This window comes from Blastocystis sp. subtype 4 (assembly GCF_000743755.1).
Source record: "Blastocystis sp. subtype 4 strain WR1 chromosome Unknown seqid_0273, whole genome shotgun sequence".
Taxonomy (NCBI): Eukaryota; class Bigyra; order Opalinata; family Blastocystidae; genus Blastocystis; species Blastocystis sp. subtype 4.
The window spans coordinates 1-12,646 of NW_014569274.1; the positions used below are offsets into that span (position 1 = coordinate 1).

Here is a 12,646-nt window from a genome sequence, read left to right on the forward strand (position 1 = left end):
GGAAGCATGCTGATCTGATCAAGCGTATGGAGGCTAAGAGACTGGCTGAGGCTAGTGAGTACTACAAGAACAAGAAGACTTCTGCCTAAGTGGAATCTGGGTTTTGTCACACTTGGATTGTTTGTTGATAAAATGAGTCAGATTCTGTTGAAGGGAAAGGTTGCATGTATCACTGGTGCTTCTAGAGGGATTGGAGCTGGGATTGCCAGAGCTCTTGCCAAGGAGGGATGTCGTCTTGGTATCTGTTCTCGAAGGGAGGCAGATATTGAACAAATGAAGAAGGAACTTGAAGATGAAGGCTGTAGTGTTGTTGCCTGTTCGGTGGATGTAACAAGTATGGATCAAGTATAAATGATTCGTTGTATAGATCACCTAGATGAAACAGTTCCGAGATGCTGTATTGAAGAAGTTTGGTACCATTGATATTTGGGTCCGAATATATGTATCTTTTCATTTCTAGGTTAACAATGCTGGATATATGCCCATCACATTAATGGAAAATGTTCAACATGAAGAGTGGGATCGTGTTGTGGACATCAATTGCAAGGTAATTGTATTCAATACCTCCCATACAGGGTGTTTTGCATGGAATTGCATGTTGTTTACCTGTGATGAAGGAGCATAATTCTGGTCATATTATCAATATCTCTTCTGATGGAGGAAAGCGAGTAGAAGAATTCGCATGAAATGAATTATAGCAATTTGATTACATTACAGTGTATTGCGCTACCAAGTACTTTGTGGAGGGCCTGGCTCTTGGTCTTCGTCGTGAAATCAAGAACTACAATATTCGGGTGACAAATATCCAACCAGGAGTAAGATTGAGGAGGATATGTAACTAAGGATGTTGGAACAGATATTGGAATGGAGTCAACAGATAAACAGGCTATTCGCCAGTAATTGAGATTTGTTGAAATGAATTCAAGGTATTATGGCTGGAATGAAGGTGATTCTATGATTTCGAGTTCGTCTTCATCAGAAGAAGAATCTGAAGATTTAAGTGAACAGATTCTCAATGTTCAGAATATTGCAGACTCTGTGTTGTTCATATCCTGAGTCATTCTTGTATTGAATCCTTCATGATACGCTTTGAAGCAACCACTTCATGTAGCTGTGAATGAAATCCTCATCGAACCTCTCCGTAGACCCATATAAATATTTGTTTGTTGCAACGAGAGGAACCTTTCTCACATCACAATCAATTTGAAACAAACACAGAATACAAATTTGAAATCTAATCCAGAAGGAACATCTGTTTCAGGAAGACAACCTGGAGGTGAAACAGGTAATTTTGAAATAGTTCGTTCATTGATACGAAAAAATGAATGAAGCTTTTGAATCTATGTCCCATTCCATAATCTCTCATACCTGAGTGGCCGTCAAAATATTCGTAAACGTCTCGTTCCCTTTATCAATCAATGGACTTAACAAGATATTCGTCTATTTCTCACATCCCAACAATCCCTCCAACATGCATTCCCAACGCTAAAAGACACATCGAAGTCACATCCAACTTCTGTTCTAGCATTTGCAGAGAACGGATCATTGAAAGGACATGTCGTTTCTGTGTTTCTGATAATTGCAAAGCATCTCGCAATTGCCGACGTTGTTCCTCTTGTGGCGCAGAAGTACTCTCCGGAATCATCTAGTCATTACTCTCTCCCCTCTCACACACAGTCCACATCAGTAGAGAGAGAATTGTGTGAATCTTCTTCTGTCGCTTAAACAGTGTTTGCCATACAGAGAGCAGAAATTGGTACTGACTAAGTCGCTCCTCATGGGAAAACAGCATACTCTCACCAAACTGAAATGGTACGAACAAACCCTGTCGATTCTCTGGTATTGGTGCATTCTAATCGTTGACTGTAAGAGTTTTGCTCACTTGAAGTAATGCAGTGTGTGATTTTAGTATATCGATTCGCATTTCGGTTGTTTCGATTGAAGCTTTTTTGCGCATTCGACGGAGACGAGCTGCTGCTCGATCTCGTGTCAATCTTCGAATTAACCTCACATATGGAACAAACTTCATTTCTCTGTATTCTTCTTGTGGAGCTCTGGATTGAGAAGACTAGAAATCAAAATGGAAGAATAGGATCACAGGATCGATTGTCCCAGTATTGGTAGGAACTCGCTGTGCTGATTGATGTGGAGAATTGGAAATACCAGAATTCGAAAGAGGGAGCGAATTCGATGGAACCATGGAATTCACTGGATTCGCCGCATTCTGTATAGAATAGGGTGAGTACTGACTTTGATTGAAATAGGGAGAAAGAATAGGAGTGGACTGCTGGTTGGGAGGAAGAGGAGGATAACATTGCTGTCCATAGCTTGGATAGAAAACAATGGGACCTAGAATCAGAATATGATGAGATATTGTACTTGGTTGCATTGGTTTGAATGGGACTGGCCTAAATATCAAAAGAAGGTAGAAATTGTACATTGTTGGATTTGGTGCAACGGTTTCTTGAGTCAAATACATGGAATACATGTCACCTCGATATGGTAGTTTCTGATTATCTATCATTTACATGAAATAAATACACAAACAAAAGATATTACCAGCTTGAGAAGACCCTAAAGGCTATAAAATGACATATCCACTCCATTTTTACATTATGCTGGCGTACTGCAATTGCTGAGTAGGGAAGATAAGGGTTATCGAGTTTAGGAGGAGATAGTTCTGATGCCCTCTGAGAATTGGTCATTTTTGCTAAAAATCATCTATCATATCTTTAGATACGCTGCTTTGCTTGCATTTCTTCCTTTGAAGAACTAAAGTAAAACAGATTTCAAATCACCAACTCATTATTCGTATCCATAGTGGACATCTCTGGGCTGAGGGCGTTTATATTCTTTGCAGGAGGAGAAAGCATCGTTTTGGTAGTTCTACAGATGACGACCAGTATTCAAATTTCAACTCTCCTTGGTGATTAGAATCATTGCCTAGGAAAAAATTCACAACATTGGGTTGTTTGTTGTCCATCGCCGTTAAAGTGGTTACCAGATGCAACAGGATCAAAAGAGTGCAAAAGTCAATTTGCCACTACTTGTCGGCTGTATTGGTAACCAACTACAAAGAAGAATGACGCACTTCTGTGACGACGCTAAGAAACACGATTCATCATAACATGGATTTGTTTGCAAAACCTCATATTTGTTGTTTCTTTCGGAAAGCAACAGGAAAGAGTAAAACAAACAACAGTAACACAAATCTACTTACGACCTCCTCTTGAACGAACTGTCAATTGTAACTCCATCCCAGACACCAGATTGTAATATCCAAGCGTTTGAGCATCTTTCAAAAAACCATGAACAGCATGCTTCAACTGTTGTTTTGATATTGGCATTCCTCCCTGTAATTCGCTTATCTGCTGCTTCAATGTCTTCACCGTAGCTCCAATATCAATAAGTGTAGTGATGGTCTGTCCTCGTAATCCCCAAGCAGCATTGGAGTTATCCACAGGGAGACGAATAGTGAGTGACACAGGACCTGGATGTGTAGCAATCCACTGTTGTGCCGGGATGAGCACATCTAGAGATAAACGATGATTAGAACAAATACTAGGCATGGTAGGCATGGCAGCAGCAGGCATTGGCATTGGTAGAGGCATAGCAGGTATTGGCATTGGCATAGGATGCATAGGAGCAGGCATTGGCATAGGAGCAGGCATCGTCATGGGAGTAGCACCAGGGACCCCTGGAGCAGAAGCAGGTACCGCAGAAGGAGCAGCAGGAGTAGGAACCACAGGAGGAGGAGGAGGAATATCTTTGACACCCATGGCCCTTAGCTTCTGTCTCTTAAGTTGATCATCGATATTGGATGCTTCAGCTTCCGTCATTTCTGTGACTTCACGTTTCATCTGGAATTCCTCTTCCTTCTTTGCTCGCATTCTGTGGATTGTATCAGAGATCTGACTTCCATCTACAAGATTGGTTGTGGCATCACGTTCCTTCCGTACTTCCTTCTGCTTCTTCCACATTGGATCAATCAACTCAATTCGCAAATGCTCATTGGCTTGGTCTAAAGGAATCACACGATGCGTTAGAGGATCGATCATCGTTCGAGGCATGTCAACGCCACTCTTCAAACGAGGTTCATATTGATCGACCACCTTCAGCCCTTCAGATGTCACAGTGGCAGTCTGTGTTGGTTGTGGTTCTTCAGTTTCCATGTCTACTTCCATCTGTTCTGCCTATTCATCATGTCTCGCAACCATACCTACTTCAATAAACTTCTCAGCTACTGGTAGGGCCTTGTTATCATCATCAAAGGTAATTGTCTCAACGACTGCAAAGTCGCCCCAATCAATTGTCTGCATGCTGATGGCATCATTGTTTGCTGCCTCTTGCTGGCGTTTTCTAGCCATTTCCTGATGGTGATACTCCAGTCTGTGAGCACTCAGACTCAGGGATGCGTCTCGATTCTTGTATTTGCTGACAAGAGGATCTTTGATGTCATTGTCGAAATGAAGCACTTTTCGATATTGTTCAACAAGTGATGTGAAGAAACCATTCAGAATATGAGTGGGTTTCAGAAAATCAAACTGTGGATTATGGCTTTGATAATTCATGATTCCCTCCAAGAACTAATCGTTATAATATCTCCTCATAACCACTTTTTGACCATTGACAGCAGTATATTGAGCAGTCAACCGAAGAACATCCAAATCAAGCGAATATAGCTCTGGAAGTGTTGATGAAAAAGAATAGGGAGTAGGCTCTTCATCAGGAATGGATCGGAATACAGAAGTCAACGGATCGTACTTGGCTTTACGTTCCACTGTCGACTTCGATGCTGCAGCTACAGCCTTCTTTTCTTCCACCTTTTCCTCTTCCTTTTTGACTTCAGGAGTCTCTGTCTTGGGAATCTCAGGTGCTACATCAATCACTCCGAAAAGATCACATAGTACTTTTTCCTTCCTTGTAACACTGAATTGCCATTTTGTAATAGGGATGGAACGGGTTGTTGTCCTCAATGAAAGCAAAACGGATTTTTGTTGGGTCCGATGAATAGATCTTCTTTTCCATTTCAGGTCCATGCTTTGCAATGAACTCTGCCGTTCGATCAATGATTGCCCTCATATCAGGGGGAGGGACAATCATTCCGACAATTCCCTTGACACCGCTGCTCATTACTCACAAACACAAATCGATTTGCTCAAATCAATTCCAAGACGAAAGCACGGGAAAACGGAAATACTTCAAATCCGGCGATGACGTCGTCAATCTGACTCTCAAGATTATTGCCAAGAATGGGCCACTTTGAGAGATTTCTAGCTTTATCGCAGTATTTAAGCAGTGTAAGGGGTTATTTTGCATTTTGAACTGTAGATCTGCGAAAAGACAGTGATTGTCAGGTCGCAGACTGTGGATTTGTTCATCAGCAATCTTGCACAGTCATCGGGAGTGAGAGAAGATTATGTAGGCATACAGTTCGCTTATGTTGACTAGATTCGTTTACTGTCGTCGATGCTACTCAGTTATCCTCTCGTTTGGATTCAGACACTCATCAAAAACCCAAAAATGAAGAAATTGTTTTCCATCCTTTGTGGTGTTTCCATTCTTCAGTTCTGTTTTGGAGCTGGGTTCGCTAGTATTCGAACGGTTTATTGTCGTAGATGGATTCACTCCCTCATTTCTTCCATATGCGTCTTGTGTCTCATTCGTTTCTGCAATCCAAAGCGTCAACCCATATACGTTTTCTTTTTCTCCTTATTGTATCTCTCCTTATCGTACTCTATTCTTTAACAGTATCATAGACAGGTCTCTTTATACCATGCTAACAGATTACATGAGTTATGCTCTTGATAGTACTACCTACCAAATGATGCTTATCAGTCGATTCCAGATGCTTGCATGGTCCTATTACGATGGAACAGTCGATCGAGTCATGATGTCATTTTGATTTCATCATTAGGAAGCTGTTGATAAGGGTGTAGAACGAACAGACCGCTGGGGACGTATCTATAGACGTAGACAGGCTGAATATGTTACAGAATTCCCTTCTCTTCTTGATTACTTCGGTTTCATTTACCATTTCCCCGGTTTGCTTGGGGGCCCAAATACTTACTATCGTGAGTATCATGATGTGATGAGTAATATTCGTTATCCTGATGGAAAGCTTCCGTCTAGTCGATGGAAGTATGTGTTAATAAATTTGATAAAAGGTGTTGTATTTTTGATCATGTTTGTTGTGGGGTCGGCATATCTGCCAACAGATTACCTTCTGACGGACACATTTGGATCTAGGCCATTGTGGCAACGTGTTGGGTTCCTCTATCTTACTTTCCTTGCTGTTCGATTCCGGTATTTTGGTATCTGGAAGTTAGGTGAGAGTATTTGCATTATGGCTGGATTTGGAGAGGAGAAGAAAGATGAGTGGACTGGAATCAGTAATGTGGATATTCTTGCATTTGAAACCAGTAGCAACATGTCAACAGCTACTCGTATGTGGAATAAACGAACCCAGAAATGGCTTCAGATGTGTATTTACGAACGGTCAAATTTCAATCAATTCTATGTATTTATGGTCTCTGCCTTCTGGCATGGTTTCTACCCCTCATACTATCTTTGCTTTGGTTTGGGTTCACTGTTACAATTTGCTAATCGCTTAACTGCAAAGAAGTTATGGCCACGTGTTGAAGGAACATGGATGGAAAAACCATATCTTATTCTAGGAAACGTGTGTGTGATGACTGTTGGGTCATATATGCTTGAAGCCATGTTTAATTACTCATTTGAAAAAGCATGGTTAGGATGGAAACAAGCTTCTTTCTTTGGTGTTACATTCTTAGCTGTTAATGTCGTGATCCTTTTACTGTTACCCAAAGTATCAAAGGTCAAAGAAGAGTTATCTGTTTGTTAACAAACAATCTATTCCATTTGGTCATGTTCTTTCTTCAATGTATCAGCCCATTCTAACAAGTTCTCAAACTCTTTCCGTTCTTTCTCATCTTCTACATTCTCTTCAATCTCTTCAGCTCCCTCCTTCATTCGATCTTCTGGTTCCACATCTTCCTTTACCTTCTTCATCATCTCATTTTGTCTCTTTGATTCTTCCTTCGTTTTCTCTTCCCGTTTCTTCCTAATCGAATCTAAAAACACAGTAAAATATTCTTCTTTCGCTTCCTTAATTGCATCCAACAAATCACCAATTCCCTCTCCAGTAACAGATGAAACTCCCACAGTTCGCATAGTATTATAGAACTCTTCTAATACTAGTCCCATTGAACGAGTTAATGGAATCATGAAACTATCCGAATTAGTGTCACTCACTGCATCTTGGAACACCTACATATCAAACTATATCAACATGATGACTTGATACTCTCGCATCCAACTTTCGATCAAACCATAATCTTGTACATCTGCTTTATTGAATACCACAACCATTGGCAAATGCATCCGATACATAATACTGCATGCATACAACATATTGGACATGAAGGTGATTGGCTGAGAAGAACGAGGTGTATCGATGACGTATATAAGAACTGTTGGAAGCGTTGACGATAAGGCTTCTGTAATGATAGTACCACTGGCTGACCAAGTAAACACTTCAATTTGTCCAGGCGTATCTACCAGAATCAAGCTACATAATGAGATTCGAAAACGAACAATCCAACTCGTTGTCAGTGGATCGTTTCTGCAAAAAGTCCAATACTTGATCAAATCGAGTTGCAAATAGATTTAGAGATGTCATAATACTTCCATTCGGTCCCAAGTTGAAACTAGATGTAAAAACCCATTCACAAGGTTGTTTTACTCTTTCATCACTCCCTTATAATCCACTGTATCTCGAATGTCGATATTCGGAACATAGGGTAGATTTGATACAGCAGGATCGAGATTCACAACATAGGCATTTTTTGAGTTAAAGTTCAGATATGTAGATAGTCGCTGCATTGTCAATGAGAATAACAGTCTATACCTTCATTAGAGTTGTCTTTCCACTCCCAGCCATCCCAATAACAATACAACAAGGAGGCTGATCGTGCGTCGGTTCTTTGAACTCTTCCATTCGCAAAATGGGTACAGAACGATTGTATTGAATCCTTGAGAATGGGAAAGAAACGTGACAAATCGATTGCAGAAGAGGATATTGAAATATCTAGCGAGTCTGCGGAAGACAGTGAAGAGGAAATCACGTTTGACCCCATGACAAAAGAAGAACGCAAAAAACAGGAACAATCGATGCATGATGATAATAAGGATGATGATGAAGACGACGATGAAGATGTGGATATGATCAATGTTGAATTCGAGTTCAGTGACCCCAAAGAGGAACACTTCAAAAGTATTCGCAATTTCTCCCGATATTTATTTCTTGGAACTGCAAAAGATGTTGACTTTTCACCCTTGGCTGATGCTGTTGTGAAACAGGTCGAGGTTGGATCGATGGTTCAAGTGAGTGGAGAAGATGATGTGTATGCTTTCTTAACTCTTCTCAATCTCCAGTATTATAAGGTAAGAGTCACAAATACTTCTCATGCGTAGGATAATCAGTCAATAAAAGACATTTTGAGCATATTACGCAAGAACTGTCCTTCAGAGCTTAAAGATTCCTTTGAGTCATTCTTATCAAAACCCACAGGTCTTTTACTAAATGAGCGTATGAGGAATTTCCCTCCCGAGGTGATGCCCCATCTGTTTGAGTCTCTTGGAGAGGATGTGAAATGGGCTCTCGAAAACAGCTCTACCAAGGAGGCCTTCCAGTATGAGTATCTGCTTGTTATTGCACCATGCTTCTATGAGAAGACGGAGCCAAAACGAAAATCGAAGAAACCCAAACTAAATGCTGGTCCAGACACCTGTCTCTTCTTCCATTTTGAAGATGAACTGATTAAAAAGGTTTCTATTGGACTATTGAGTGATTTCTAGTATGCTGCATTATCCTTCAGTTTTGATGTTGCTCAATTGGGAGATGAAACACTTTCTGAAGCCATCCACCAGTCACGATTAGTGATGGTTGTTCCCTTTTCAAAGTATCCTACTATTGTGAGTGAGGTTCAAACCCTTGTATCTGAGTAATCTGTTTCTTTAAGCAACATTGTATTGATCAAGATGAGAGTACTTAGACGCTGATCATTTACCAGTCGTCGTCATCATCACCGAAAAGACCACCTCCAGACATATCAATGTCCTCTTCTTCCTCCTCCTCTTCCTTCTTCTCCTCCTCCTTCTTCTCCTCAGCAGCAGCAGGAGCAGCACCAGCAGCGGGGGCAGCACCTCCAGTAGGAATGGAGACAAGCTTCTCAAGTCCCTCCTTGATCAGCTCCTCGACGTTCTTTCCCTCCAGATCAGCGATCAGCTTCTCAATCTTCTCATCCTCAGCCTCAGCGCCAACAGTCTCAAGGACGTTCTTGATGTCAGCAGCCTACTCTGTTAAACATATTCCAATCAGTCCCTACAGTGGGCTTCTCATTTCCACCCAGAACAAGCAGCAAGTAAGCACTAAGATGTCTCATCTACACTCAAGGTTATGTAAATTCCTCTCGTTAAGTCATACTCATCTCATTAACTCTTTGATTCATTCCCTACCTCTAATCAACAATAAGTGTGAACAGAACAGGTCATTTCGTAATCGGATGGCCATCATCCAGTTTTAAGAATAAGCTGAAACAAAATACAGAAGAGATGGTAACCAGGGGTTAATACAGGGATTGGCTGAACGAAATTTATCGTGCGTCAAAAACAGTTAGAAAATGGGAGTCCTGAAATGGAAAGCATTTTATGGTATCAGAGATTACTCTAATTATAAATGTTCGATCAACGTGGATGGTACTAGATGATTGATATTGATTTGTAATATCTACTGGAATGTTTATAATGAGTTTGAGGATGAGTATAGTGTGTAGTCAATACAACAGATTTGAATTCAATAGAATGATTGAGATACAATAATTCCTGTCGTTTTTATGAAATGTGTTAAAACTACTCACACTCAGAACAGAATATCCTTTCTGATCCTTTCATACTGAGAATGGCTTATCAATATTGAAAGAAAGGAATTCTGTGTCAAGTCATCAAACTTCCATAACTAGGAATAGAATGAACTTGAATGAATCCATTATCACAATGCATTCTATCTCAACTAGAAGATCAAATAAGTATCTACTAACAATAACTGCATATCAACATAATCAATCACACATCCATGTTATTCGATACTCACCACTATCATACAATTCATTCCAGCAACACTTCAAATGACAAAATTCAATATCATTTCATCATTTGACAATTTCAACATGTATTCATAACAGTATATGAAGAATCGTATTCACATAAAGCAGTCACCCTCTCAATCAAATAGCAGTTTTGAATGATTGATAATGAATGAATATGGAACAGAATCCAATAAGATAAGAGTTGCGGAAATAGATTCGTTTCATTCATTCTTTGACTTATGAGCAACATCATTGTCACAAATTCTAGTTTATGTCTCGAATTCCTTGGTGATTATGTGATAAAGAGTGTTGAAATGAAGAATGGTGCCGACTTGAATGGAGAAGCGATATTAAGATTGTTAATAGAGAATGAAGAATATGAAATGAGAGTAGAAATGAAAGAAGGCAAGAAAGATGGAATAGGATTGTTGTTGAGAGAGGATGGAACACTGTTTATGAAAATGATGTTTGTAAATGATGAGTGTGAAGGAGATATGGTTAAGAAGAATAAGTATGGCAAAACAGTGTTGAGAGGAAGAGTATCAAAAGGAAAGGAAGTTGGAATATGGATAGAATATGATGATGATGGAAATGAGATATGGAGAGGATTCTATCGAAATGGAAAGCGATATTCGATGGTGAAGAAGCAAAAGGGAATGAAAGGATTCTATTCAGAGATGAATATGAATAAAGAATTGTTGAGTGTGAGTGAATATGATGATAAGTGGATGAAGAATGGTAAGTGTTTTGAGTATGAAGAAGGAAGAATGGTTCGAGAATGCGAATACAAGAATGGAGTAATGATGGGAGTAGTGAGAGAATGGAAAGGAGAAGTGATGATTGAATATGATGTGAATGGAATGAGAGTATATGAAGGAGAATTTGAAGGAGATATGATGAAAGGATTCATTCGAGAAGGTAAAGGTAAAGAATATGGAATTGATGGAAAGAGTGCATTGTATGTAGGTGGATGGAAGAATGGATTGAGACATGGATATGGAAGTGAATTCAAAAACTGTTTTCCTGTGTATATTGGAGAATGGAAGAATGGAATGAGAGATGGAGCTGGAAAGGAATTGAATGAGAATGAAGAAGTGGTAAGAGCAGGAAGATGGATAGAAGGTGAATATGCTGAAAGATTTGAAGATGGTTATGGAAATGATTTGAGTGGATTTGATTCTGATTGCTTGAAAGGAATTAAGAGACTTGAGATAGGAGATCATTGCTTTGAGAATGTGGATCGATTTGTGATTGATGGATTGAATGAATTGAAGAGTATGAAGATTGGAAAGAATAGCTTCAAATACAGTAATAAGAAAAGATGTGGAAGCAAATGTGTAATAATGAATTGTGATCAGTTGAATGAAATCCAAATTGGATATGAATCATTCTATCGATATGAATCATTTGAATTGAAGAATCTTCCTTCTCTATTCAATTGGATAGTCTGGTATTCAAGTACTGTCATTCAATAGTGTTTGAGAGTATGAATGATTAAATGAATGATGAATGAGATTTGATTCAACTTGAATTCATCATTCTAGGAGGAGTAACTCTTGATGGTGATTATTATACTATTGAATCGAATGAGTTGATAATGAAGAGTATGAGTGATAATGATACTGATTGATAAGATCTTCCTTCTCTTACTACATTCAAAGGAAATAGTTTCAATTTCTTCTACATAGGCAAAGTGATATTAGAGAGTGATGATTGATGACTGAATTTGAATTAGACATTCCATCACTCACACAAGAAGGAATACAGATGAATGATTATGTTTTTAGTAAAGCATAAGTATGATAGATTGATTGCTAATGATTGAGATGCTGATTCTCTCGATAGATTCATTCGACAAAAGAGTGATTGTTTACTGAACATAGACTGCATTAATAGTAGAATCAAACGATTTGAAGATGGTTATGGAAATGATTTGAGTGTATTTGATGTTGATTGCTTGAAAGGAATTGAGAGACTTGAGATTGAAGACGTTTGTTTTAAGGAAGTGAATCGATTTGTGATTGATGGATTGAATGAATTGAAGAGTATCATCATTGGAAAATATAGTTTCAGACTCAACTTTTATTACAGTAGGTTCCTAAGCTCATGTGTAATAATGAATTGTGATCAGTTGAATGAAATCCAAATTGGATATGAATCATTCTATCGATATGAATCATTTGAATTGAAGAATCTTCCTTCTCTTCAGTTGGATGATGATACATTCGAGGATTGTCACTCAGTAGTATTTGAGAGTATGAATGATTAAATGAATGATGAATGAGATTTGATTCGACTTCAATCCATCACTCTTGGATTTAGCGCTCTTGATGGTGATTTACATACTAGTGAACCGAATGAGTTGATAATGAAGAGTATGAGTGATAATGATACTGATTGATAAGATCTTCCTTCTCTTACTACATTCAAAGGGAGTTGTTACAATTTCTTTTACACAGGTAAAGTGATATTAGAGA

At 39.0% G+C, this 12,646-nt stretch overlaps 9 protein-coding genes across 9 annotated transcripts; 5 read left to right on the forward strand and 4 right to left on the reverse strand.

Annotated features, from left to right (window-relative positions):
• Positions 1-132: 132 nt before the first annotated feature.
• JH06_4088 (oxidoreductase) lies at positions 133-900 on the forward strand (the record flags this gene model as incomplete). Its single annotated transcript, XM_014670449.1, has 6 exons — positions 133-345; positions 377-430; positions 461-547; positions 576-668; positions 699-815; positions 844-900. 6 exons carry the CDS (start codon positions 133-135, stop codon positions 898-900), a joined length of 621 nt encoding a protein of 206 aa, XP_014525935.1.
• A 287-nt stretch (positions 901-1,187) lies between these two features.
• On the reverse strand, positions 1,188-2,756 carry JH06_4089 (hypothetical protein; the record flags this gene model as incomplete). The annotated part of the gene is made up of 11 exons (XM_014670450.1): positions 1,188-1,340; positions 1,369-1,440; positions 1,472-1,645; positions 1,676-1,852; positions 1,883-2,068; positions 2,099-2,349; positions 2,380-2,408; positions 2,439-2,517; positions 2,548-2,581; positions 2,613-2,710; positions 2,741-2,756. 11 exons carry the CDS (start codon positions 2,754-2,756, stop codon positions 1,188-1,190), a joined length of 1,269 nt encoding a protein of 422 aa, XP_014525936.1.
• A 456-nt stretch (positions 2,757-3,212) lies between these two features.
• On the reverse strand, positions 3,213-5,103 carry JH06_4090 (putative splicing factor 3a subunit 1-like protein; the record flags this gene model as incomplete). The annotated part of the gene is made up of 5 exons (XM_014670451.1): positions 3,213-3,532; positions 3,563-4,193; positions 4,224-4,586; positions 4,617-4,876; positions 4,911-5,103. 5 exons carry the CDS (start codon positions 5,101-5,103, stop codon positions 3,213-3,215), a joined length of 1,767 nt encoding a protein of 588 aa, XP_014525937.1.
• Positions 5,104-5,776: 673 nt separating this feature from the next.
• Positions 5,777-6,865, forward strand: JH06_4091 (lysophospholipid acyltransferase; the record flags this gene model as incomplete). The annotated part of the gene is made up of 2 exons (XM_014670452.1): positions 5,777-5,887; positions 5,918-6,865. 2 exons carry the CDS (start codon positions 5,777-5,779, stop codon positions 6,863-6,865), a joined length of 1,059 nt encoding a protein of 352 aa, XP_014525938.1.
• Positions 6,866-6,873: 8 nt separating this feature from the next.
• On the reverse strand, positions 6,874-7,905 carry JH06_4092 (ATPase; the record flags this gene model as incomplete). The annotated part of the gene is given in 5 exon segments (XM_014670453.1): positions 6,874-7,084; positions 7,103-7,290; positions 7,321-7,591; positions 7,614-7,730; positions 7,766-7,905. The coding sequence occupies 5 exon segments, from the start codon at positions 7,903-7,905 to the stop codon at positions 6,874-6,876; spliced, it is 927 nt and encodes a 308-aa protein (XP_014525939.1).
• Positions 7,906-8,061: 156 nt separating this feature from the next.
• Positions 8,062-9,030, forward strand: JH06_4093 (hypothetical protein; the record flags this gene model as incomplete). Its single annotated transcript, XM_014670454.1, has 3 exons — positions 8,062-8,466; positions 8,497-8,850; positions 8,881-9,030. The coding sequence occupies 3 exons, from the start codon at positions 8,062-8,064 to the stop codon at positions 9,028-9,030; spliced, it is 909 nt and encodes a 302-aa protein (XP_014525940.1).
• Positions 9,031-9,088: 58 nt separating this feature from the next.
• JH06_4094 (60S acidic ribosomal protein) lies at positions 9,089-9,467 on the reverse strand (the record flags this gene model as incomplete). The annotated part of the gene is made up of 2 exons (XM_014670455.1): positions 9,089-9,376; positions 9,411-9,467. The coding sequence occupies 2 exons, from the start codon at positions 9,465-9,467 to the stop codon at positions 9,089-9,091; spliced, it is 345 nt and encodes a 114-aa protein (XP_014525941.1).
• A 1,337-nt stretch (positions 9,468-10,804) lies between these two features.
• JH06_4095 (hypothetical protein) lies at positions 10,805-11,644 on the forward strand (the record flags this gene model as incomplete). Its single annotated transcript, XM_014670456.1, has 2 exons — positions 10,805-10,907; positions 10,932-11,644. The coding sequence occupies 2 exons, from the start codon at positions 10,805-10,807 to the stop codon at positions 11,642-11,644; spliced, it is 816 nt and encodes a 271-aa protein (XP_014525942.1).
• Positions 11,645-11,946: 302 nt separating this feature from the next.
• Positions 11,947-12,438, forward strand: JH06_4096 (hypothetical protein; the record flags this gene model as incomplete). The annotated part of the gene is made up of 2 exons (XM_014670457.1): positions 11,947-11,966; positions 12,015-12,438. 2 exons carry the CDS (start codon positions 11,947-11,949, stop codon positions 12,436-12,438), a joined length of 444 nt encoding a protein of 147 aa, XP_014525943.1.
• Positions 12,439-12,646: the final 208 nt, after the last annotated feature.